This window comes from Panthera pardus, unplaced genomic scaffold, assembly GCF_024362965.1.
Source record: "Panthera pardus isolate Hobbes unplaced genomic scaffold, ASM2436296v1 HiC_scaffold_20, whole genome shotgun sequence".
Taxonomy (NCBI): Eukaryota; Metazoa; Chordata; class Mammalia; order Carnivora; family Felidae; genus Panthera; species Panthera pardus.
Window position 1 is genome coordinate 30,469,649 of NW_026526766.1, and position 27,919 is coordinate 30,497,567.

At 38.9% G+C, this 27,919-nt stretch overlaps 1 protein-coding gene across 12 annotated transcripts in view; it reads right to left on the minus strand.

The window, feature by feature from the left end:
* CDC14B (cell division cycle 14B) overlaps nt 1-27,919 on the minus strand; it is a 105,893-nt gene that overhangs the window by 46,243 nt on the left and 31,731 nt on the right. For 9 of the 12 annotated variants that reach the window (XM_053907868.1, XM_019423416.2, XM_019423417.2 and 6 more), the window contains 3 exons: nt 6,816-6,906; nt 6,205-6,280; nt 3,084-3,176 (listed from right to left, as the gene is read on the minus strand). In XM_053907868.1, the coding sequence (XP_053763843.1) occupies nt 3,084-3,176; nt 6,205-6,280; nt 6,816-6,906 (260 nt within the window). Of the gene's footprint in view, nt 1-3,083; nt 3,177-6,204; nt 6,281-6,815; nt 6,907-8,281; nt 8,567-27,919 lie in introns of those variants that run through there. The other 3 variants (XM_019423425.2, XM_053907869.1, XM_053907870.1) reach the window with 1 other exon arrangement.

Sequence of the window (27,919 nt, forward strand, 5' to 3'; positions counted from 1 at the left end):
GCTCTGCATCTATAGCACAGAGCCCCATGCAGGGCTCAAACCCACACACAAAATTGTGAGATCCTGACCTGAGCTGAAACCAAGAGTTGGATGCTTAACCAAGCACCTTAAGATGGTTACTTTCACCATAATTTATTACCAAAGCTCCTACCATTTCAGATGATTGTGAATCCATTTACCAGGCCACACAAAGTGCATTACTTGGAAATATGCACATTGAAGACAAATGAATAGTTAAGCCAATAATCTCACTTCTTCTGCCACATGTGACACTTGACCATCTGACAAAAGGGAGCATGAGCATATCAATCCTGTTTTAAGTATCTGAGTTATTTTGAGTACTTATAAAACTAACCTCCTCTGTTTTTAAGACAAAAAGATAATAGAAGTACTGCCACTTTATTCTCAAGCCTCCTCCACACTCTGTATTAGGTCCTTCTGAATGTGTAAAGATGAAGGGGACATCCCCTTCAGAATCCCAGAGTGTAAAAGGATGGATCAAGAGAGTCAGTCCATTTGGAACATTTCCTCCCTGAAACCTTCTTCCTCTAGACTTTCTGTTTTAACATTACCACACCACCTTCCAGGTCAACCATTAAAAAGCCTTACAATCTCCAAAATTCCTCAATAACTCCAAAAAAAGGTTATCAAGGCTGCAGATTGATTTTTTAGGGAACTCTCATTCTTTCTACAAATCTTTCATCAGAGGATTTAACAGACTTCAACCAGATCAAATCTCTATTTACTTACCTTTGATGTTTCATCTTTTAAGGTATCCATGTTATACCTCGATCCTCTTTTGCTACTATTAATAAATTTCCTTTTCTTAGAAGGTTTTCTCCTATTTCTCTACCTAGCATCATTTGAACTCCAAGCTCCCACTTTAGCCAGCCAGTCATGGCTGCAAGGACTTTCACTATAGCCAAGAGCTGTGATCCTCCTGCCAAGCTGGCTTCTAACTGAGCAAAGGAATGAACTCAAGTCCATGTCCAAATTGCTTACCTGGCACTTTCCTAACCAATCAAATCAGTGTTAATCTGAGAGCATAAAATCCTGGAAGGATTTCTAACTCCAAATATGTTAAAAATAGAAAAATACACTTTTACATGCCAAAATAAACCATAAACAAAGTCAAAAGGCCAACACCAAACTTAAAACAAATATGACAACAAATTTTTGGTAAATTTGCCGAGGTCATTTTTTTTTTCACTAGCAGTAACACACAACAGCAATAAGATTATTAAAAAGAGATTTCTTATTTATAAAATTATCAAGTGTTTTGTTTTTAACAAAACCCTTGGTTTCCACCATGATCACAGCCACCTTCTCTGGAGGGTCTTCACACTGAAGACATCATGTCTGGCTCCCCAAGACCCCCCACCCCCCAACTTGGGGACATCTCACCTGACCAGAAACAAATGAGTGCACCAAGAACAGTCCAGGCAGAACTCGGTATGTTCTAGGCAAGCGCACATTCTCTGAAATGGAATGGCTTCAGCCACCCAGATTTTCTCCTGGGCAGTGCAAAGACTTTTACTATCACACCAAGGGCCATTTCTCCAGCATCTCCTCTTAACACTGTACAAACCCCAAGAATTCTGGCTACATCCCTCTTTCTGTAAAGCTGTCATGATTTATCCTGTAATCCATGGGGTTCCTATCCCCAGTGATTGGCTAAGTAATGGGACCAAATGCCCCTGTTAAAAGAGCCACCTCCCTATTCTTTTTCTTGAGAACTTGCATAGGCTTTTTTTTACCCCTAAGAATTTTTGCTGTGAAGCACAATAAACACCAGGAAAGATGGAAAAACAAACAACTAAACAAAAGCACCATATTTTGGTAAGCTTAAGAAGTCAAATTTTAATAGACATCATCTACAACCTGTGTTTCATATATTCGGAGATGATAAAACTATCCCAAAAACATTTCTATCAACTATTTCTGTGAGCACAAGAGGAAAAACAAAAGCAAAAAAGGCCTTAATCACTGTTGTTAATGATTTACCTTTAACAGAAAAGGAAATCACTAAATTTTTAGGTGCAATGTTAGCTAGTACCACCAACTTCTGGTCTAATCACTGTACATTCTAAATTATTAAACAATATACCAGAAAATAACTTTCAAAGGGAGGAAAGCATGACAGAATCAAGTAGCAAGCTGAGGGAAGAAAGAACTTATCTAAAGAACTTCAAAGACAATCCCTTTATGGTGGATGGGAGTAGAAAACACATTCAACTTGCTCTTCTCCAGTGAACAGAACAGCTAGTAGCTTCCATACCAACAAACAAAAAGATAAGGGACACACCACTCTGGAGGAGCTCTCGGCATACTCTGGAAAACTTGCTGCTAAGATACTCCTGCAGATAAATGTACCAGGCAGTGATAAAATGGGACTAAAAAAATAAAGCTCTTCCTTGATGCTTATAAATAAATGAAATTTATAACTCTTGTGTAAATACTGGCTATTCCAAACACAGTTTGCAATGATTCAAACAGACCTCTCAATGTCCTGTGTAACCTACGCAGTATGCACCCATTTTCCTCATGCAAGATGTTTTGATAATAGAGAGAATCCTAAGAATAGATCTAAGAATCATACCTCAGTTAGGAAAAAAATTGCCTATATTCAAATTATAAAGCACTCTTACTTCATATGATGCACTTTGCTGTTTTTCTAGAAAAAAAAAACAATTATTAATCCTGACTCCACTTTTACAACTTCACTAAACGGACCATGGGTTTATAAAAACACAGCTTTGGGGGCATTATTAAGTGCAAAACACAGAAAAGGGGTTTCACAGTAGTTGATCAATTTTTTTAAAAAATAGACTTTTTAAAGAGTAGTTTTAGGTTCAAAACAGCAAAACTGAGTAAAAGGTACAGAAACCTCCCATATACCCCATCCTCCCAAACATGCACAGCCTTTCCAGCTGGTCAAATCTTTAAAAACAAAACATGTTCTTTCTGGAAAGAAATCAACACGTTATCATAGAAAACGTAATTTCAAAATTCCAACTGCAATTTAAAGTACCACTGCCGTATGCATTTTCACTAATATGTTAGGAAATCAGTTTAATACTTACCATATAACATCCAATAAGGAAAGCAGCATTTGCTTGTTTTCTCTGATCAGAGCCAGTAAAATGAATAATTTTCTTCCTCATCATTGTGATGGACTGCATAAAGATAAACAGCTGTTAGTATTTCTCTTTAATTTCAAGTTTCCTAAAACTTTACTTTGTGATGAAGATATAAATTCCAAATCTTAACAACATATAAGCATTTGTATTAGCAAGAACTTTAAAATAGTTAACTCTAATACTCAAAAATACCATGTACCTTCCCATAATAAACATATTCTTGGATTAAAATGAATGTACAATTAAGGAGTGAGGAAGAGACATGAACAGGTATATGCTTAGAGTACATGCTCTGAAAGAATACATACGATGCTAGAAAAGGCACTGGGAGGGGAGGGGACTTTTCTTTCCTTTCCCCGTTTTTGTTTTTTTTGTTTGTTTGTTTGTTTGTTTGTTTGTTTTAATTTATTTTTGGGACAGAGAGAGACAGAGCATGAATGGGGGAGGGGCAGAGAGAGAGGGAGACACAGAATCGGAAACAGGCTCCAGGCTCCGAGCCATCAGCCCAGAGCCTGACGCGGGGCTCGAACTCACGGACCGCGAGATCGTGACCTGGCTGAAGTCGGACGCTTAACCGACTGCGCCACCCAGGCGCCCCTCCCCGTTTTTGTTTTTAACATCTATTCCCAAAACCTTTACATTAAAATAAAAGGGTGGGGCGCCTGGGTGGTTTAGTCAGTTGAGCGTCTGACTTCGGGCTCAGCTCAGGTCAAGATCTTGCAGTTGGAGAGTTCAAGCCGCGCGTTGGGCTCTGTGCTGACAGCTCGGAGTCTGGAACGTTGCTTCAGATTCTGTGTCTCCCCCTCTCTGCCCCTTCCCCACTCGTGCTCTGTCTCTCAAAAATGAATAAATGTTAGGGGCGCCTGGGTGGCTCAGTCGGTTAAGCGTCGGACTTCAGCTCAGGTCACGATCTCGCGGTCCGTGAGTTCGAGCCCCCCGTCAGACTCTGGGTTGATGGCTCAGAGCCTGGAGCCTGCTTCCGATTCTGTGTCTCCCTCTCTCTCTGCCCCTCCCCCGTTCATGCTCTGTCTCTCTCTGTCTCAAAAATAAATAAACGTTAAAAAAAAAAAAATTAAAAAAAAAATGAATAAACGTTAAAAAACATTTTTTTAATAAAAGGGTAAATAAAAACAGGCAAAAATAATTCTGTTACAAATCAGGATAGTGAATGAGGTAACAGGGCAGAGAAGGGGTGGAACAGAGATAACAGAGCATAAGTGGGCTCTTGTGTGGCGTTGCTAACATTCTGTTCTTGATTTGATGACTTAGATGATTACCTACATATACTCAGTTTGTGAAAATTCATTGATCTGAACCTCAAGATCTGTACCTATTTCTGTACATACATTATACTTCAATTCTGTAAATACATTATACTTTTCATTTAAAAGGATATGGAATTTAAAAACCAAAAAAAGCATATGATTAGTTAGGACCTCCTCACCTGTATTTCACTAACGTGAGCAGAAACAGATTCAGGTAAGCATAAGGAAAAGGATATACTGAGTTCAAAAAGCACATATTTCTTGGCTTCTGTGAGTCAGTGATGAATGTGTACATATTTTGTTTACATAGAGTAAGAGATCCAAGTTGATTTTAAAAACAAAAACAAAACCCAACCAGCCATAGAGCAACATAAGCACAAGACACTGAAATTCAAACTCTATACATGTTTTTATCACTAATTGAGTAGGCAGTAATGTTCCTACCAGGTTGGATGGTCAATACCCTGAAAGTTGGTTCTAGTAAATGATAAAAAGTTTAAAAAAAAAAAAAAAAAAGGACTAATATACCAATATATTCTTGGTTGACTGAAGGATAAAAGGCTGTAGATAGAGGAATACACGGGGGAATAAAAGTCTTTCAAAATTAGAGCAAAGAAACTCAAGCAGGGGGAGAGGAAATTATTTTTAGCTTCCTAGCCCTGTATGAACAAAAGACCTGCCACTGGCAAGTGGAAAAAAGGAGGAGGGTGTGGACATAAATATACAAGGCCATAAATGCTTATATTCCTATTCAAGAGAAAAATAAAGCCCAGAAAAAAAGAGTTTCCATCTCTACATAAATCTGTAGGGCATACTATATAATACAAAAAGAAAAGGCACATTGCCATTTTGCAGATTAGTAACTCCTCTGGCAGGTATTTCCAACAGTTATGATGGGGAATTTTAGGTTTGAGACTCAAGGGGAAAAAAAATCTCCCTTAATCACTCATAAATTTTTAATACAATTTAATTTTTAGTTGAAAATAAATTTTATTTCTTCTGTGTAATAGTATGGTAAGTAATCACCTGGATAACATTGTTTTTAAAAAAGTAACGGCCCCTAAATGCAGCACTTTCTACGTGAGAATTTACAGTGACTAATTTGGAATTGCTAGCAGTACACAGACACTTTTTATTATATGTAACCATAAGTCAAAGTTTTTTAAATAAAGGAATGGGGTCTGAGTTCAAACTAATATTAATATTCTTTGCAACTCTCATATACAGCCTTAAAGAGATGCTGTTTGCCCCTGCCTTCCCTGCTCCTTAATAGTATGTACAAAGGGTGAGGGTGAAAAGTCACAAGTAGTAGTACAATATCACGGGACATTAAAGATAGAATGGAAGTAAGATGATGCAATTTTCTTCACTAGTTTGCTAGCATTCTCTGTCAAAGTGAAGGCAGAAAGGTCATTGTTTGACCAAAGCAAGGGAAGTTTAAGTTTCTCTTGCTGGGTTTCAGTTCCATTAGAACAGACAGTAAGAGGTTTCACTTTAATAACCAATTTCCACTTTGGCTTTTCAAGTATTTAATCATTACCAATTCAAACCAGAACCAAACGACTCAATCAGTCTTAAACCATTCAGTCAAAACTCTGGAAAATAAACATATACACTATGACTATATAAAACAATAAGCCACATGTATGTCTTAAGCACCACTGCAGTGAGAAACAAGACTTTTTTTTTTTTTTTTTTTTTTAAATAAAAAACAGAGGTATGTTTTCCTTACTTTTCCCTCCCCATGATCAGGCTAACAATGATTACCTAAGTCAAATCTTAAGTAAAAAAGATTTTACCTTTAATTTCTTATTTATCTTGCAACAATATCTGTAAACCATTGCCAGATTGAGTGGTCCAAAATCTGCGTAGAAGCTTTAAAAATGAAAAACAAAAACATATATATATACATTCTAGATGCTCTAATATAAATGCCTTTTTGGAACTACAAGATCCAATTAAGACAAGAAAGAGTATACCAAATTTTTACTGATCATACAACTTAATACTAGTGGTATTCTGGTAAATAATGCTTATTAAAAAAACATGGCAAGTGTGACAATGGTTAAATCTAGCCTCGATAACATCTGAAAATACCTGTTGAATAAAAAAGCTGTTTTTCCACATGTTTCTACTGGCAAAAACACAGCATCTTAGTAGCATATTAGCTTAATCTCAATATACCTTAAACTATTAGAATTTCAAATGTAAATTATTAAATTTAGGAAGGTTCTTTCATTTTGATTTTTTCCTAAAGATCTATTTTATTACCAAGAGTTTTAAAAAAAAGCATTCTCCAATTATCAACAGATTAGTAATTTTCCAAGGCTATTCTACTTATAAACATACCTTTAGATTCTTCAAAATAAAAAAAAATGTTACTAACAATCTTTTAAAAACCAATACTTACTTCTCATATTCAAGTTCATTATCTATGCTGAAATAATGTACATTTGATGAACTCTTTGGTCTGCTGTAGAGAATGGCAAAACAAAGGCGATCTGAAATGGAAAAATTGCAATGTTCCTTCCTTCAGGTTATTAAAAAACGTTTCACGTATCATGATGCAACTCTTTTCAGATGAAGTCAAATTTTTATTTTTCCCATGCATGGTAAGGGTAATGGGCAATTTCAAAATGTTTTGCTATTCTGGCAGGTGATAATAAATAAGCCACATTTTTAAAGGAGAAATTGCTTTTAACCATAAATTTCAATAGCAGTAAGTAATTTTTCACATAGCAACATGGCTAGATTTTTAGAGGAACCTCTCATTACAAAACTTTAGTACCCATGGGCTAAGAAATTTCAGCAACTGGAGGCATGCATTTGATAATTAGGCATCAACCTAGATTACTTGTGCTTTGTTTCACTAGGTTTTCAAGTCATCCTAAAAAGTTATTTCAATAGGAAACTGCACTTTTTAAAACAGAAACTAAAGAACGCCATCAAAAAATGCTGCTAAATGAATGTTTATGGCTATAGAACACAACAAAACAAACCATGTTTATCCAACTGTTCTTAGGGATCGCTTCTTTTTTGATTCGGAATCACTACTGTCATAGTGATTTTTACAATTAGACAAATTACCATTACAACAGAAGCAATGAGAGGTTTCTCCAAGAGGAGTGTGAGATGAACTTGTGTTGCATAAATGCAGTTAGGCTGCTGTGAAGTTTAGCAAGAATGGTAAGGAATAGTAATGCTCAGAGGCTCCACCCTTTCTCCATTCCTCACCCCCCAAAAAAGTTGCCTAAAAACCATCAGTGAAGCAGTCACCTGCAATACCTCTTAGTAGTAATAAGTAGTGCTAGGAGAATACTCGCACTCAGATTGTGGCAAAATCAAGCACAGCCTTCAAAATAGTAAAATATAAAGAACGCCAGCTGGCATCCTTTCCCCAAATGGGAATCTAAACAATTTCTGTCTACAATTCAACTCACACAATCGCTGTATTTACTTCCTTGCAAACTCAACTGAAATGTCTTGCAACCACAAACACTCAAACGGATGCCGGAGTTTATTCCTTTCCAACCACAAATGAACCTTGATCCCCGTGCACAGAATGACCTGGGATTTTGCTCCCTTGGGTGAGGAGACGCAACTACTCTACCAGCCAGGGGTGTAAGGACACCGGGTTCCCAACTGCACGTGTCCGTGTGGATTCGCCCCAAAGCAAGACCGTGCCTGGGGACAAGGAGTCCGGGGAGGCCACCCACGCCCGTGAGACAGCAACAGCCCGGCCCGAAGTGGAAGGGCAGCCCTTTGCCGGCAATTGACGCCTCCTCACCTCCCCTAGACCCCCCGCCCCGCGGCACCGCCTGATGCTGAGTACCGGGTGTCTCGGCGGCGCCGGCGACAGACAAGCCCCGCACTCACCTTTGATCACCTCGGCCACCAGAGGGGTCCCTGCGCCCTCCCGGCTCATGACTCCAAAGCATCTGGAAGGCGGGGCGGAGGGAAGGACCGGGTGGCCAGAGAACAACCAGCCCGGGAGAGAGGAGGCGCAGCAACCACACCCCCGAAGTTTGAAAAAACAGAAAGTTTAAAGGGCCGCGCCCAAGCGCAGGGCACAACAACGCCCCTCGGCCACCCACCACACCACAAACGCGGGCGAGCCAACCCCGGAAGTTCAAAACTTCTCAAAAGGCCCCAAACAGAGTGGCGAAAGAGTGGGGTGCGGAAACGAGCCCCAGCCGCCGGGGCTGAGCCTCGGCCCGCCTTGGGGCCGCCTGGCGGTCTTCCGCAGCGCCAGGCCTGGCCGGGCCACACTTATGCACTTGAAGTTGGGGAGTGCAGCAAAACACCGCAGAAGCGGACACAGGCCTCATAAAAGCAAGCGGCTCCAAAAGCCATTAAAAGGACTTGTCAGAAGAGAAGGACTCGTTGGCTGACCTGCCCAGCTATGCGGGGTATTCCCACAGCCGCCACAGCCAAGCACTCAGCCCTCCTCGCCGCTGCCGCTAGGGGGCACTGTTACCGGACAGGGCCAAGCCGGGAGGCGGGGGTCCAAGGCCGGGCGGCGGCCAGGCGGGGGCGGGTGGAGGCGTTCGACTTCTTAGTCCACTCAGCTCCTGGGCCACTTCGGGTCGAGACCCGCTGGGTGCCAGGCTCGCAGGAATGCTGACGTCTCATCTATTTGGGCTCTCCAAAACTGCTCAGGATTTAAAGGTAAGCCTAAAACTGAGGCCATGTGTTCCTTTAAAGGTCCTAGATTTCTCCTCCAAAAAGCATTAGGATGGTTGAAAAACAAAAATTCAGGCACAATACTTAAGCATCCATTTAAAGTATTTTCTAAATCTATGTTCCTGTGTTAGTCTCAAGTGATAAAAAATTTACGATACAGTATGAGTATGTGCATATGTATATGCACATACACACTAGGATCATGGGTGATTTTGATGATTTTCATTTCCTCCTGTTATTTTCCCAAGTTTCCTACAGGCAAGTATTATTTTATCTGTGAAAAAATTTGCAATGACTCCCGTAAAGAGAAAGGCAATACAGGAACTACTCTACTCTTTCCCCCAAGTCACTTATAGTCCTAATACAATATATACATTATATCACAATATATACATCTTTGCATCAAAAGTAAGCCTGCATACCTCCTAACCTTATCCTAAAATTTCCAAAAGGATCAAAGACTTTAAATGTAGAAACAAAATAATGAATTATTTCTGTACTCTCCAATTGGGCCTTTTTAAATGAAACAAAAACTAAAAGCCATAAGAGAATGTATTAAATTGATACACATTTTTTTTTTAATTTTTTTTTTAACGTTTATTTTTTTATTTTTGAGACAGAGAGAGACAGAGCATGAACGGGGGAGGGGCAGAGAGAGAGGGACACACAGAATCGGAAGCAGGCTCCAGGCTCTGAGCCATCAGCCCAGAGCCCGACGCGGGGCTCGAACTCATGGACCATGAGATCGTGACCTGAGCTGAAGTCAGACGCTTAACCGACTGAGCCACCCAGGCGCCCCGATACACATTTTTAAAATGGTGTTCATAGGACACCTGGGTGGCTCAGTCTGTTGAGTGTCTGACTTCGGCTCAGGTCATAATCTAGAGGTTTGTGAGTTTGGGCTAGCTGCTGTCAGCCTGTCAGTGCAGAGCCTGCTTCAGATCCTCTATCCCTCTCTCTCTCTGCCCCTCCCCTGCTTGCACTCTCCCCCCAAAAAATAAATATTAAAATGATAATAATAGTAAAATAAAAAAGTCTTCATGGAAAATAAACACATAAAGTCAAGACATAAGCTGGAAAATATTTTTAAATTCATCTCAATCTGATATTGAACTTCAAAATACAAAAAATGCAAACTGAAACCACAAGGTACTATTTTTCCTTGGCAAAAATCAGGAGTCTGATAAAGCATTGTTTGTGAGGCTCTGGAGAAACATCCACCCTCTCAGGTTGCCTGTGAGTAGGAATATAAACTGGGATAACCTCCTTGAAGGGCAAGAAAGGGCAATTTGGCAGAAATTTCCAAGACTGAAAGCTGGCAAGACTGCCAAGACAAGCTGCTAAATATTACCATTTATACCATTTATTTGAATGTGTGTAAAGTATATGTACACATTTGTATGACTGTATATGGCACATTGCATAGCTAATCTCTGGAAGGATATACAAAAAACTGGTAGTAGTGAATGCGTTTTATAAGAGGAAACTGAGTGTCCGGAAATACAGAAAGATAAGTGAGATTTGTGCCTTTTCATAACTTTCAAATTTTGTACCATACATTTACCTATTCAAAATGAAGAAGGTTTTGAAAAGTGAACTTGCAGGCTAACAGTGTTTCTCCAAAGCTGACTCTTCGTCAAGACATGAAGCATACTGTAAGCATAGTATAAGGCAACCTGGAAAAGTCCTTCGTGCACATTTAAAAAAAAAAGAACTGGTAGGGGGCACCTGGGTGGCTCAAACGGTTAAGGTTAAGCCTCTGACTTTGGCTCAAGTGATGCGTTGGGCTGTGTGCTGAGAGCTTAGAGCTTGGAGCCTAAAGCCTGCAGCCTGGAGCCTGCTTCAGATTCTGTGTCTCCCTCTCTTCTGCCCCTACCCCGCTTGCACTCTGTCTCTCTCTCTCTCTCTCAAAAATAAACATCAAAAAAATTAAAAAATAAAATAAAAGAGAGAACTGGTAACTTATTTGATTTCTACCTATATATCTTGCAATCCAATTTCTTTTAACAAACCCAAACAAAACTGGGAATACCTAGAAGGAAGAGGGAAGAGGTTTTTACACATTACAAGGGGCGGGGGGGAATTACTGGGGTATACAGCTGGCTCAGCTGGAAGAGCATGCAACTCTTGATCTCGGGGTTGTTAGAGCCCCACATTGGGTGTAGAAATTACTTAAATAAAAACAAATATTATTTTTAAAAAATCACTGATTTTTGATGTCCAATTACCTTTCCATAATGTATTCTCAATATTCTATTGTTAGACTAATATTGCAATAAACTGCTGTGGAGATGAGTGTGGGGATGAGAGCTTTTTATCAGAAGCCTCGAGCTAGAAGCCGGAATCTTTTACAAAGTTCATGATTCAATGTATAATCCTGTAAACCCATGTATCTTCCACTTAATGTTTCTGTTGTCAAAAACAGAACACTGAAGATTTAAAGTAATAAACATTCTTGCCTATATATGCCTGTCACATAATGTTGCCTCTCTTGCTTCTTTGAAAAGGGCACAGTAAAAGGAAATGAAATCTCACCATTTAAAAATGTTAACAAAAACGTTCAACATCCTCATGCCCAAGTTGTCTGTTTTGATTTGTTTTGAGTTGTCTGTTTTGATTTGGCTTTTGGGTCTCCAGTTTGCTACTTCTTCCTTTAATAAATACATTAAATAAGTAAAAAGTATTTTCCTACATAACAAATGTAGAAATTTGGGGATAATTAATCAAACAGAGGGGTAATGTTCTAAACCAAGTGAGAAATACATGTAGGAGTCAGGTGGCAATGATAATACAGCATACACTTTTTAACAGAAAGAACTCTACTTGGACCTACAGACAATCAACTTCCCACTATTTCTCTTTCCCCCTGGAATTTGACTGACTTCACAGAACCTGGCAGAGTAGCTAGAGAAGTGAACAGCTTCCCTATAGGATAAGAGAGCTCACCGCAAGACAAGCAGAAAGGAAGATTCACATCTCTATGGAACAAAAGAGAACAGGTAAAAAACCAGGCTCTACCTGAATAGTGACTGTCCCTTAGAGAGAGGGCCAACAGACATCAGCCTCTCAGCTGTATTAGTCACTCAGTTTTGAAGGGAAGGAGTGACCAAGGGGAGCAGAGGAAGAAATGTTCGCAAAAGTACTGATTTTAAAAAAGAAAACAATGACAGTGAGCAATTATCGACTGTTCAGTGCTAGGTACTGTATTAAAGCTCATAACCTATGAGGTAGATATTACTACTACTATCGGTAGTTTGCAGGAAAGGAAATCTAACCCTAAAGAGGCTAAGTGACTAACCTAAAAGCAAGGTCACAAAGCCTGTTATAAAGTAGAATTAGGACAGGCTATTAGATTGAAGCCTGAGGCTTTTTTAAATCCTTGCCTCAGAGACTTCAGCTGATGTAAAGCAAGAATAATTAAAACAACATGATGTTACCATAGCAATATACAAATATGGACCTGGGCATATATGAAAACTTAGTATGTAATGAAAATGTATTTCAAACCAGTAACAAAGAAGGCCTTACTCAATAAGGAGCAGTTATCTCCATGTATGAAAAGAAACTGAGATTTCCATCTCACCTATCATATAGAACAAATACCAGATTAAATAATTTTTTAAAGCTGTCAGGTAACTATAAAAATTATAATGAATAGTTCTACAATTTAAATGGGGAATTTTTAGGGGTGCCTGGGTGGCTCAGTCGGTTAAGCCGCCGACTCCGGCTCAGGTCATGATCTCGCGGTCCGTGAGTTCGAGCCCCGCGTCAGGCTCTGTGCTGACAGCTCGGAGCCTGAAGCCTGTTTCGGATTCTGTGTCTCCCTCTCTCTGACCCTCCCTCGTTCATGCTTTGTCTCTCTCTGTCTCAAAAATAAAAACGTTAAAAAAAAAAAAAATTTAAAAAATAAATGGGGAATTTTTAAGCATGACACAAAACTCAAGTCATAGAAGTAAAAAACAAACTTAGAGGAAAATATATAATAAAGGGTTAATCATATAATAAAGGGGTAATCGTCATGACAGAAAAAAAGTACCTACAAAGCAATGTAAGAACCCAGTAGAAAACGAAACAGCCAATTCAAAAAAGCTATACAAATGGTCAATAGTATATGAAAGAATCTTCCCAGTGGCTCATCATTAAAAAAAAAAAAAATCCATCATCATGAAACAGATTACAGAAAAAAGTCACATGATTATCTCATTAAATACAGAAAAAGGAATCATTAAAATCAAGTCAGTTCCAATTAGGTCTTTGTATAATGAGCCTAAAGGAGAACTTCTCTAACCTGATAAAGAGTATTCTCCAAATACCTCTAGCAAGTATCATACTTCATGCTTTATTTTGTGAGCATCTCCCTCAAATAAAAAACAAGACAAGGGGTGCCTGGGTGGCTCAGTCTGTTAAGCATCCAACTTTGGCTCAGGTCATGATCTCACCATTTGTTGGGTTCGAGCCCCATGTCAGACTCTGTGCTGACAGCTCAGAGCCTGGAGCCTGCTTCAGATTCTATTTCTCGCTCTCTCTCTCCCCTCCCCCAAACCCCTCCCACCTCAAAAATAAATATTAAAAAAAAAAAAAGACAAAAATTCCTATCATTACAATAACCGGAAGTTCTGGCTGATGCCAAGATAAGAAAAAGACATGAGAGAGAAGAATTGGAAAGGAACCAGTTGTCCTTATTTACAGACAATAATTATCTACCTAAAAAATACAAGAGAAATCTGTAAACAACCTATTAATAAAACTTTTGCAAAGTTCCTGGATACAGATGATTAACACACAAAAACCAAGGGTTTTTCTATATACTTGTAATAACCAACTATGAAATATAATAGCATGTGCATATCCTTTATGAGTATATGGCAAGATAAAGCAGGTTTATAACTGGGAAGACTCACTATCACAAAGATGGTGATTACCCTCAAACTAAAGGCAATTCTTACTAAAATCTCAATACAGCCTGACAAGCTGATTCTAAAATTAATCTAGAAGACAGCAGGAACCACGAAGAACTGAACAGGAAGGGGGCCCTTGCCCTACTAAATAGTAAAATTTAAAATAATTTAGGTCCTGTAGTATTGGCACAGATATAATAGACAAAAGGTAAAGATGAGAGCCCACAGAGAAACCACATTTAAAAAAAAAATTTAACATTTATTTATTATTGAGAGACAGAGAGACACAGAGCTTGAGCAGGGGAGGGGCTGAGAGATGGAGAGGCACAGAATCTGAAGGAGGCTCCAGGCTCTGAGCTGCCATCACAGAGCCTGACGCAGGGCTTGAACTCACAAACTGCGAGAAGTCGGACATTTAAACGACTTGGCCACCCAGGCGCCCCGAGAGAAACCACATTTACATGGAAACCTCCCATATGGCAGAGGTGGCATTACAGATCAGTAGGAAAATTACTCAGTACAAAGTATAGGGATAATTGGTTGTCCACTTTGTCAGGGGTGGTAGGAGGAAGTTGGATCCTTATCTTACACCATCAGCCACCACTCCCCAAAGAAGAAAAAAATCCCAGGTGGATTGAAAGTCTAGATATGAATGGCACCTGGGTGGCTCAGTCCCTAAGTGTCTGACTCCTGATTTTGGCTCAGGTCATGATCTCACAGTTTGTAAGCTGGAGCCCCACATCGGGCTCTGCACTGAAAGCTCAGAGCATGGTTGGAATTCTCTCTCTCAAAATAAATAAACACTTAAAAAAAAAAAGTCTAGGGTGCCTCGGTGGCTCAGTTGGTTGGGTGACTGACTTTGGCTCAGGTCATGATCTCGCGGTTCATGAGTTCAAGCTCCGCGTCGGGCTCTGTGCTGACAGCTCAGAGCCTGGAGCCTGCTTCAGATTCTGTGTCTCCCCCTCTCTCTGCCCCTCCCATGTTCATGCTCTGTCACTCTCTGTCTCTCAGTAATAAATAAATGTTAAAAAAAAAAAAAAAAGTCTAGATATAAGAAGAAAGCTTTAAAAGTTTTAGAATATAGAAAAATAACTCATAACAGTGAAGGGATGGGTTTTTTTTTAAACAAAACATAAAAGGTACTAACTATGAAGCAAAAGATTGAGAAATTTGGTCACATGAAGATTTAATGCTTCTGTTCAATATGAGACTCCATAAGCAAAATTTTAGAAGATAATTCACACACTAGAAGATAGTTACAATGCATACAAGCAAAAGAGGATTAGTATCAGAACTTAGAAACAACTATAAATCACAAAGAAAAAAGCTAACATCCCAATAAATAAATGGGCAGAAGATGGGAGTAAGAAATTCACAAAAGAAGAAACCTAATTGTTCTTGCTCCTCTTTTTAAAAAGGACCTATAAGATGAGTATGGTTTTAGTCTGTGCTATGCCTTGTGATGAACTGAGTTTACTCATCAGAATAAACTATGGCAACAACTAACCCTGAAATCGTAGTGATTTAGTTCACTACAACAGAGGTGTATTGCTTGTTGGTGCTACATGTATCACAGGTGGGGGGGGGGGGGGGGGAGGAGGCTCTATTCTATGCAGTCATCCAAGAATATGGAATAGAGGCTCCATCAGTTGCAGATGCACCATCTGGAATTTATCCTTGTGGCTGGTTGACCGATGTGCCAGTGACTGCTTCTATAAGTAATTCCAGTGGCCTGCAGATCTAAATGCACACAGATATAAACCAAGTCCCTTAATTTTATCAGTAATAATGCCTACATTTTAATCTTTACCTGTTTAACTCCTGTGTTCCTCTATCAGTTGCTCTAAAACTAAGGTGGGGAAAAAAAGAGTAATCTTATCTAAAGAGACCCAAAAATCTTCACCCAATGTTACATTAGTCTCCATACTCATCTATATTCCTGAAATATTTAATCTTTTTTTTTTTTTTAAAAAGGAAGCCACTATAAGAACTGCAATGGTTTTCACACCTTTCAGATCATTAGAGCAAGAGAAACTAAGAAAATGTCATGGGGTGCCAGGGAGGCTCAGTCAGTTAAGTGTCCGACTCTTGATTTTGGCTCAGGGCATGATCTCACAGTTTGGTTCGTGAGATCAAGCCCCACATCAGGTTCTGCACTGACAGCTTGGATCCTGCTTAGGATCCTTCCCCTCTCTCTCTCTCTCTCTCCCTCTCTCTCCCTCTCTCCCTCTCCCTCTCCCTCTCTCTTTGCCCCTCCCCCACTCATCCATGCTCACACCCTCTCGCTCTCAAAAATAAGTAAACTTTAAAAAAGAGAAAGAAATGGGGCACCTGGGTGGCTCAGTTGGTGTCAGACTTCAGCTCAGGTCATGATCTCACAGTCCGTGAGTTCGAGCCCCACATCAAGTTCTGTGCTGACAGCTCAGAGCCTGGAGCCTGCTTCACATTCTGTGTCTCCTCTGTCTCTGCCCCTCCCCTGCTCATGCTCTCTCTCTCTCAAAAATAAATGTTAAAAAAAAAGAAAAAGAAAATGTGATCAAGGCACCAAACAGCTAGGAAAAACATGGCAAGTATAAAACAGAATGAGATGGTAGGGATAAGTCCAAACATATTAACAATAATAAAATGCAAAATACTTAAATTCATCTACAAGAATTTCAAATTGACTTTAAAAATACATACTGCTTAATAAAGGCTACTAAAACAAAGCCCTATAAGGAAAATTTAAATGAAAAGATAGGAAAACGGTGCCTCATCTTAGACATTTTGCTTTTATTGCACTTCACAGATAGGATTTTTACAAACTGAAGGTTTGTGGCGACACTGCACCAAGCAATCTATTGGCACTATTTTTTCCAACAGCATTTGCTCACTTTGTGTCTGTGTGTCACATTTTGGTAATTCTCACAATTATTTCAAAAATTTCATTATTATTATATTTGTTATGGTGATCTGTGCTCTTTGTTAACTACTGTAATTGTTTGGGGTTGCCACAAACCACGTCCATATATAAGATGGTGAACTTAATCGATAAATGTGTGCATTCTGACTACTCCACTAACCAGCTATTCCCCTGTCTCCCCCTCTTCAGGCTTCCCCATTGACTGAGAAACAATATTGAAATCACCCCAATTAATACTCCTACAATGGCCTCTAAGTGTTCAAGTAAAAGGATGAATTACACATCCGTCACTTTAAATCAAAAGGTAGAAATTAATACTCTTAGTGAATAAGGCATGTCAAAAGCCTATTGATAGGCTGAAAGCTTGGCCTCTTGCACCAAAGAGCACATTTGTGAATGCAAGGAAAAAGTTCTTAAAAATTGAAAGTACTACTCCAGTGAACACATCAATGGTAATAAAGTGAGACAGCCTTATTGCAGATTTGGGGAAAGTTTTAGTGGTATGGACAGAAGATCACACCAGTCATAACATTCCCTTAGGCTAACACCCAAGCCACCGATTCTACAAAAGCTGAGAAAGGAGGAAGCCTCAGCAGAAAAGTCTGATGCTGGTAGAGGTTGTTTCATAAGGTTTAAGAAGCCATCTCCATGACATACAAGTGCAAGGTGAAGCAGCAAGTTATCCAGAAGAACTAGCTAAGGTAATTAATAAAGATGGCTATACTCAACAACAGACTTTCAATGTAGATGGAACAGCCTTCCATTGGAAAATGTCATTTAGGACCTTTTACACCTAGTGAAAAAAAGTCCATGCCTGGCTTCAAAGTTTCAAAGGACAGGCTGACTCTCTTGTTAGGGCGTAACATAGCAAATAACTTTCAGTTGAAGCCAGTGTTCCTTTACCATTCTGAAAATCCTAGGGCCCTTAAGAATTATGCTAAATCTACTCTAACTGTGCTCTACAAATGGAACAACAAAACCTGGATGGCAGCACATCTGTTTATAGTATGGCTTACTGAATACTTTAAACCTACTGTTGAGACCTACTGCTGAGAGAAAAAAATCTTCTCAAAATATTACTGCTCATTGGCAATGTTCCTGGTCCCTCAAGAACTCTGATGGAGATACACAATGAGACAAACATGTTCATACCTGCTAAAAGAACACTCGTTCCGCAGCCAGCCCATGGTTCAAGGAGTCACTTTGACTTTAAATCTTACTATTTAAGAAATATGTTATGTAAGGCTATACCTGCCATTATACAGTGGTTCCTTTGATGGATCTAGGCAAGGTAAATCAAAAATTTTCTGGCAAGGATTCACCATTCTAGATCCATTAAGAACATTCGTGACTCATGGGAAGAGGTCAAATATCAACATTAACAGGAGTCTGGAAGAAGGTGATTCCTACCCTTGTGAATGACTTCAAGGGGTTCAAGATTTTAGTGGAGGAAGTCACTGCAGATGTGGTGGGAACAGCAAGAGAACTAAAATTAAAAGTGAAGTCTGAAGGTGTGACTAAATTGATGCAATCTCATGATAAAACTTGAATGGATGAGTTGTTCCTTATGATGATCAAAGAAAGTGGTTTCTTGGGATGGAATCTACTCCTAGTGAAGATAATGTGCAGACTGTTGAAATGACAGCAAAGGATTTCAAGTATTACATACTAATTGATAAAGCAGCAGCAGGATTTTAGAGGATTGACTCCAATTTTGAAAGAAGTTCTGTCGGTAAAATGCTATCAAACAGCACTGCATGCCTCAGAGAAATCGTTCTGTGAAAATCAATCAATGTGACAGATTTCACTGTTGTCCTATTTTAAGAAACTGCTACAGCCACCCAACCTTCACAACTACCTCCCTGGTCAGTCAGCAGGTACTCTCCACCAGCAAAAAGATTTTGGCTCACTTAAAGCTCAGGTGACGGCATTTTTTAGCCATAAAGTATTTTTTTATTTATTTTTAATTTTTTTAATGTGTATTTATTTTTGAGAGAGAGAGAGACAGAGTGTGAGCAGGGGAGGGGCAGAGAAAAAGGGAGACACAGAATCTGAAGCAGGCTCCAGGCTCTGAACTGTCAGCACAGAGCCTGATGCAGGGCTTCAACTCAGAAACAGCAAGATCATGACCTAGATCGATGTCGGGAGCTTAACCTACTGAACCACCCAGGCGCTCCATTATAAAGTATTTTTTAATTAAGGTATATACACATTGTTTTTTTCGACATAGTGCTACTGCACGCTTAAAAGATTATAGTGTAAACATAATGCTTATGTGGAGTGGGAAACCAAAAAGTTCACTTGGTTTGCTTTACTATGATATTCTCTTTATTGCAGTGTTCTGGAACCAAACCCACAAATACCTCCAAGGTATGCCTGTAGAATTCATAGTAAAAAGCAATAAAAAGATGATGTTTCATGATTAAAGATATAATCTACCAGGAAGCCTGCATGGCTTAGGGTGTTAAGCATCCAACTCTTAATTTCGGCTCAGGTCATGATCTCCTGGTTCGTGAGACTGAGCCCCATGTCAGGCTCCACGCTGACAGCACATCGCTTCCAGGCCAGCCCATTTAATTGATGGTACAAAACTCTGCCGAATTCTCTTTCCTTCTGACAGCAGCATTCAAGATTATAGTCATAACACAAACCATGTTAGAAAACTGGCAGAGTCCATAAAAAAAAAAATACATGTTCACCAAGAAAGATAGAAAGGTTCATAGAATCATTTGAAAATAATGACTGAAAACAAACTAATGTTCAGAAACAGTAGACTGAAACACTGTGATACTTCTTACAATGTAATATTAAATAACACTAAGAATGAATTAACTATGACCATGCACAATATCATGGATGACTCTCACAAACATACTATTTAGTGAAAGAAGCCACACAAAAGAGTACATACAGTATGGTTTCATTTATATTTCAAAATCAGACAAATCTTGGCAACAAAAATCAGGAGAGTGGGGTGCCTAAGTGGCTCAGTTGGTTGAGCATCTGACTCTTGATTTCGGCTCAGGTCATGATCTCGTGGTTCATGGGATCAAGCCCCACATTGGGCTCTGCATGGACAACGTGGATCCACAGGGGAGATTTAGAATAGGTCTTACCTCACCAATGATGGGTATATGTCACGAACAAAAAATAAACCTTTGCTTGTTACATCCCACTAAGATTTTGGAGTTGTAATCACAATATAACCTAGCCTATCCTGAACTTATCTTTAGATGTTTATGAAAAGTCTTAAACTAAAACACAAAATGCAAAAGCTATAAAGAGAAAGGATTTGATAAATTTACAAAAGACACCATAACAATACTTTTTAGAGATGGGGTGGGAGGAGAGAATAATACTGTAGCCAACCTGAATTCCCATAAAAATAAGTATATAATATTGGGTTATAATCCAAAGTATACAATAAATATGGACAAATGCTGATACAAATAAGTGCTTAAATAAGTAAATGGAAGAGAGACAAAACTTTCTTACAGAAGAATTCCAAATAAAATAGGTAGATACTTCCCTCCAAGAGGTGGAGCATAACCCCTCCCCTCTTTTGAGTGTGTGCTGAACTTAGTGACTTGCTTCTAAAGAATACAGTATGAAAAGGGAAAAATGGCAACTTTACAGAGGAGAAACCTGGCCAATGCTACTTTTTTTTTTTAATTTTTTTTAACGTTTATTTATTTTTGAGACAGAGAGAGACAGAGCATGAACGGGGGAGGGTCAGAGAGAGAGGGAGACACAGAATCCGAAACAGGCTCCAGGCTCTGAGCAGTCAGCACAGAGCCCGACGCGAGGCTCGAACTCACGGACCGCGAGATCGTGACCTGAGCCAAAGTCGGACGCTTAACCGACTGAGCCACCCAGGTGCCCCTGGCCAATGCTACTTTAATGCACATGGTCATGATTAACCAGTGATGTCATGTGGATTTCATGTACTCTCAATATGATGTGTAAGAAGGGCACTTCTCTGAGGTATTCACTCCAAAAACCCAGTCTAGTCATTAGAAAATATCAAGTGCAACTAAGGAACATTCTACAAAATACCTGAACAGCACTCCTCAAAACTGTCAAGGAAACTGTCAAAGACCTTAGATGACTAAGAAGGTAGCACCAAAATCAATGTAGTATCCTAGACTGAATCCTGAAATAGAAAAGACATTAATGGAAAAACTGCAGATATCTGAATAAAGTCGAATATACTTAATAGCAACATACCAATGTATGTTAAGGTATCTTAAGGTACCAGAGTAATTCAAGATGATGTAGAGACTGAATTATGTCCCCTAAGATACGTTACCTTGAAGCCCTAAACCCCAACAGGACTATATTGGAGATACGGCCTTTAAAGATCTCATTAAATGAGGTCAAAATGGTGGGGCCCTAGTGCAACAGAACTGATGTCCTTATAAGTAGAGGAGACACCAGAGATCTTTCTCCCTCTCTGTGCACACACAGAGTAAAAGCCATGTGAGGTCATAGCATGCTGGGAAGAGAGGCTTCACCAAAACCAACCATGGTGGCACCCTGATCTTGGGACTTTCCACATCCAGAACCGAAAGAAAATAAATTCTCATTGTTTAAATCACCCACCCTGCAGATTTTATTTTGGCAGCCTGAGGTGATTAATGCAGATACTAACATTGGAGGAAACTGAAGAGTATACAGGAACTCTCTGTACGATCTTTGCAATGTTTCTGTAAATCTAAAAAGTTATTTTTAAAAAAAGGAACTGACTGGAAGAAAATATTTATAACTTATATAATTAAAAGATATATAGACATATATAATAAATATTAAAAAATGCCTTTAAAATATCTTAAAATTGCAAACAGCCCAAAAGAAAATTGAGTAAAATATAAAAAACCAAGTCAGAAAAGTAAACACAAATGACAAAAAAAATGAGATGTTTAACCTAATTAGTAATTCAAAAAATAAAAATTATAAAACTATAATTGTTTCACACCATCAAATTGGAAAATATTTTAGATACTGATATTAATTAGGGAAAGGTTGTGGGGAAATAGCTACTTTTATACAAAGAAGGTGGGACTATAAATTGAATACAGGCATCCTGGAGAGCAGTCTGGCAGTGTCTATTATGCCTGTAACCCTTGACCCAGCTGGTTCCCATTCTTAGTATCTACCTCAGAGAAATGCTAGCGTAGGAGCACTAAGAAGCATTTGTGAAGAGGTTTACTATATAGCACTGTCTGCAATAAAACTAAACAGAATTAACAATTGTTATCAATAGCAGAACAATTACATAAACTGTTGAAGTCCTACTGTGACTTAAAATTAATGAGGGGGCACCTGAGTGGCTCAGTCAGTTAAGCATTCGACTTTGGCTCAGGTCATGATCTCATGGTCCATGGGTTCGAGCCCAGCATCAGGTTCTGTGCTGACAGCTCAGAGCCTGGAACCTGCTTTGGATTCTGTGTCTCCCTCTCTCTCTGCCCCTCCCCTGCTTGAGCACTGTCTCTCTCTCCTTCAAAAATAAATGAAAACATTATTTAATAAATGAAAACTTATTTAAATTTTTTTTTAAATTAATGAGGTAGAGCACTGTGAAATCTCTTCATACTACTACAAAGACTTTTTTTAAAAAAAATAAATGAACAACATCTATTAAAAAAAAAAAAAAGAAACAGTGAAAAACAGCCATATCCCTACAGGTAAATATGTGCATATGAAAATAAACAGCAAAGCAAATGGAAGAAAACTCAACACCAAACAGTTAATGTAAACAAAAGGAACTCGGATTGGGGGGGAGGGGGGACTGATATTTTATTAGTATTACTTGGGTTTTTAAGAACATCTTAAAAGTTGGTCTTTTTTACTTAGTTTATATGTAATTCAAAATCTGTTTCTCTGGGGAGCAAGGAAGGGATGGGGGAGGAAACCATCATCTTTCCCCTCTCAACCTGGGTGGCCTAATTCCCTGTTAATAAATGCAGTGAAACAGCTATTTTCGGCCAGGACAAGATCTACCATCCCAGGGACGACATCAGTTTAAATTAAAGCATTAGTAGCTAGCACTCTTAACTGGAAGAATAAGATAGCGACTCCTGCCAGCTGCCTTTCACCATCCTTCCTTATCTAGTCTATCCTTCATCCCTGAGCTGGAGATTCAAATTTGTTTGACTCTCAATGCACTTTACAGGGAACTACAAAAGGGTGGCAAAGATAAGACAGCTCTATCAAGCTCTCTGGTCCTTCTCTTTAAAACAGGGGCTCTAAAACTTAAATCACTGGGGGTCCCCGGGGTGGAGGGGGAATCTCCCCAGCCCTCTGTCTCACATGTTCTCTGGCTATGTGACAAAAAGCAAAATTAAGAGTTCTAGACTCGGGGCGCCTGGGTGGCTCAGCCGGCTGAACGTCCAACTTCAGCTCAGGTCAGGATCTCACAGTTTGTGAGTTTGAGTCCCTACATTTGAGCCTCGAATCAGACTCTGTGCTGACAGCTCAGAGCCTGGAGCCTGCTTCGGATTCTATGTCTCCCTCTCTCTCTGCCCCTCCCCTGCTCACGCTCTGTCTCTCTGAAAAATAAATTAAAAAACATCAAAAAAAAAGTTCTAGCCTCTAATTTCCTTTGTCTTTGAGTGTTGTATAATTACTCGTATCTGAAACTTGTAATATATTTACTAAGTTTATCAGAAGGTAGGTGCATCATACAGACGAATTCTTGTTTTATATAATGGCATTGGGCTATTGGTAAATTTGCTTTCAAACTGCATATACAAGGGTGAAAGGTATACAATTTGGTTTAAGCTACACTGTGGGACAAATCAGTTGATCTAGGGGCAGCTGCTCTAATCAGAAGCTACAGAGATGGGCAGCTATTAAAGTAGGAAACTCACATTCCAGAGATGATACAATAGCTTTTCTATTATCCATATATCTGGAGAATTTACAATTAAAACAGTGAATGCCAAGTGGTTTTTACTGGTAAACTGAGTAGCTTGCTAATCAGAATAATTGTTAGAAAGGGCTCTCATTGGTAACATTAATAGCTGTCCATATATGTAGATGGTCTAAAATACTCTACAGATTACAAAGTAATGTGACTCCTATTTAGGGATAGTGTTAGAGCCTGAAGTCTAGATGTCTAAACTGGCCCCTGTCCAGCTGCTAGCTGTGAGGATTTCTGTTTGGTGCCAACTATAAGGTTAACAGAATCCTGTACCTGGAATACTGTCATGTCTGCCTCAAGTGAACCTGTCACAAAAGCAGGGGTCAGATTACCTAAAATTTCAGGAGCTAAGTCTACAGGAAAGGGTGTATCGTAGTTTATGCCTGCTTGCTAAGAATACTGAATGAATCACTGTTGTATAGAAGAATTGTTTTTATCTGAGACTAGCTTTCATTATAACCTGGTAGATCAAGGCCGTAGTAGAGTTAGCTAAACCCTATCTACCTCAAGTTTTCCTGCAGTTACTGTTATCTATCAAAAAGTCCTAAGAGCTATGCATGACCAAACCGGTTCAGGTCAGTTTCCATCAGTACAATACAAAAGTCAGATTAGATCTGGCATCACTAACATGCCCTAAAACATTCGGATCACAGTCATGGACATAAGACAGGAGCCAGAGAGAGGAAGTCACACTGAAATAAAGCAGCCACGTTCAGCAGACATTTTTTTTCTAGGATCCTAAACCAAGAACTTTGATAGATAAATTCTAATTTATCTACCTAAATAAATGTTTCAAAAGGCAGGGCACGTGGGGGACAGTGGTGTAAGTAAATGGTCTGTCTCATCTCAAATTTCTTGGCAGTGAATTTAAAAAAGACTTACTTTAATGAGTATTTTTAATATAACTGCCTTATCAGAAGCAAATTCTTATATACAATACTCACTATCTCTGATGGTATTTTAATGCCCTCCTAACGATATTTAGGACAAATCACAATTTTAGGCCACTAGTCCTATCAATAACCAATTTTTTTCTATAGAAAAATATATAAGGGAGAGTTTTCAAAATTATGCCAATTTGGTTGTGATTTTTAAGAAAATGAGGAAGAGGATTTTGACTATATATCAAAAAAATTTTAAAGGGAAAGACAAAAGATTTGAAGGCACTTTATGAAAGAAGTCATAGGAATGGCCTATAAGCTCATGAAAAAGGTATTTAAATCACACATATGCAAATTAAAACCATAATGAAATATCTACACCCACTAGAATGGTTACAATTAGAATGACACGGAGGGGTGTCTGGCTGGCTCAGTTGGGGAGCATGTGACTTGATCTTGGGGGTTTTGAGTTGAGCCCCACACTGTGTGTAGAGATTACTTGAAATCTAAAAAAAGAAGAAAAAAAAGAATGATAACACCAATTGTTGGGGAAAATGTAGAGCAATTACAACTCTCAAACACTGCTACACGGAATTTAAAATGGTAGTGACAAAATAAAATAAAATAAAATAAAATAAAATAAAATAAAATAGTATTAAGACATTGGAAAAGTTTAATAGTTATATATACTTTTCCTATGACCCAACCATCCTACTCCTAAGTACATACTCAGAGCAGTAAAATGTGTCTACAGAAAGACTTGTATGGGAGTTATTTGTAGCAGCTTTAGAAAGAGCCCCAAACTGGAAAGGAGAATGCCCACCAACAGGAGAATACATAAAAAGATTGTTGTATATTTATGCAATGGAACACTACCCAGCAAAAACAAAAGAATGAAGTGTCAATACACAAAATAAAATGGATGCATCTCTTATGCTTAGCAAAAGAAGATAGACACAATAGTTCATGCTATATGATTCCAGACATAAATTTCAAGAACTGGTAAAACTAATCTATATGGACAGAAATCAGAACAGTGGTTGTTGGGGGTAAGAATGAGTTGACTGGAAAGGAGCCCAGAGGGAACAGTAGTTCACAGGGGTATATACTTGTTAAAATTAAAATTGTACACATAAATCTATGCAATTTACTGTATATAAGTTATACTGTACTTTTTTAAAGTGGGGGGCAAAAAGAATCTTAAGTGGTACACATTCATGAAAAAACTACATAATATTTTGTATAGAATATAATTAAGAATTATCTTGACCTAATTAACTGGATAGCATAGACCATGAATAATAAATTACACTGCAAAAAAAAGGAAAAAGGCAGAAAAGGTCATGTGGCTAGTAGAAAGACTGTTGACTATTTGGTGAAAAGTAAATATTTTTATTCTTCCTAAGGCTGTAAAAGATTATTTATAAAAATAAAAAAAATTTTTAAGCAGTCCCTCTGGTCCTAAAATTTTCACAAAGGAAAAATCACAGATCCAGGGCCTATCTTTATTCATAGATTCTCTGCCATTCCTTATATTCCATCAAACATATTATTTAATAAAGTACTCTGGGTTGCAAATAAGGAGAACAGGAACTCTGTTAAATACCATCTCATATGGCTCTAAGACTTCCTAAGTAACATAAATATAGCAGAATAATCTAGAGTTCTTATTCCTTCTCTTAAAACTACTGATCCAGGGGCGCCTGGGTGGCACAGTCGGTTAAGCGTCCGACTTCAGCCAGGTCACGATCTCGCGGTCCGTGGGTTCGAGCCCCGCGTCAGGCTCTGGGCTGATGGCTCGGAGCCTGGAGCCTGTTTCCGATTCTGTGTCTCCCTCTCTCTCTGACCCTCCCCCATTCATGCTCTGTCTCTCTCTGTCCCAAAAATAAAAAAAAAAAAAAACAAAAACAAAAAACTACTGATCCAACTCTCTCGCACTGCCTACAACACTGCTCCAGTAGAACTTTCAGTAGTGATGGAAATGTGCAGCATCTGCAAACATGGTTAGTGGTTACTAAAATGAACAACATAGACTTAGGGGAAATAGGTTCTTCAGCTTCTGATCTATACATTCTGGCAAGTGGATAATTAAGAAACAAAAGTCCTCCACTGTGGGCAAAACAAAATTAAGGGAGCTATGGCTTTTCTTCTGCTTTCAGGATCTTTGGTTCCAAGAGTCCTGATCTTAACACCAAGCCTCAGGACACAACTCTGCTTTTCTCTGGGGTTTGAAGAGAATGAGAAGCACCTGTGGTCAGAAACACAGCCTACCCAGCATAGTGCCTAAGACACAACAGGTACCCACAGTAAATGCCTGTTTAAGAAACCAGTTTAATAAATGGAAGGAGGGTAGACAAGGCCAGAGGAAAAGGCGTCCTTTATTGAGTACATTCTGGGATAGGCACTTTACACAACTTATCTCATTTTATTTTTCACCACAGCCTAGAATAGAGATTATCGCCTCCATTTTACAAATGGGAGAGGCAGTGCAAGGAAAAATAAGTAACTTGCACAGCTTGTGACAGTGGGGTAAAATACGGCTTTGAACAAATATAACCAATGTAGCCAGAATTCACTCATATATAGTTGCATATATACCAGTAATTGCCATATAGCATTTTTTTAAAGCCCCCTATTTCTCACAATTATACTGCAGTTTGGCTTCAAGGAAAGCCTATGGAAAAATAAGTGGCTCAAGGTAGGTGACTTCCAAAACTGCTTATTTCATAAGCTATTAAAATTTGAAAGCCATATCATAACATGTTTTTCAAAAGAAAAGAGAGGCCAAAAACACTGAAATCTGCATCATATAAAGAGATGCTTTATTTGAGCTTTTCCAGGCTCAAAGCTTGCTTCCTTGGGGGGAGCTGGGACACCAGAACAAACACTCTGGGGGGTCCAGAAGGAACACTGGAAGCAGCACAACTTTGTGGAAACCTAAGAAAGAGAGTGGGCTGTTCACTGAAAGCCCTCTATTAACCCAGCCACACGGCATCATTCAGCAAAGGAGCATTCTATCTTGCTTACAGGTCATTTTTTGACACAACTAATTTTCACAGCAGTAACATTTACCTCTCTGCAGCAGCTCTACATGAAACAGTAAACCTAAGGATTTTAAGAGAAATTTGTGTATGCTTTGAATTTGAAGAGGAAATAGCTCTTGCTAAGTTTAACATAATTTTGAGGGAGATTTCTTGTTCTTAAAAAATTTTTTTAAAGAAAAGTTTT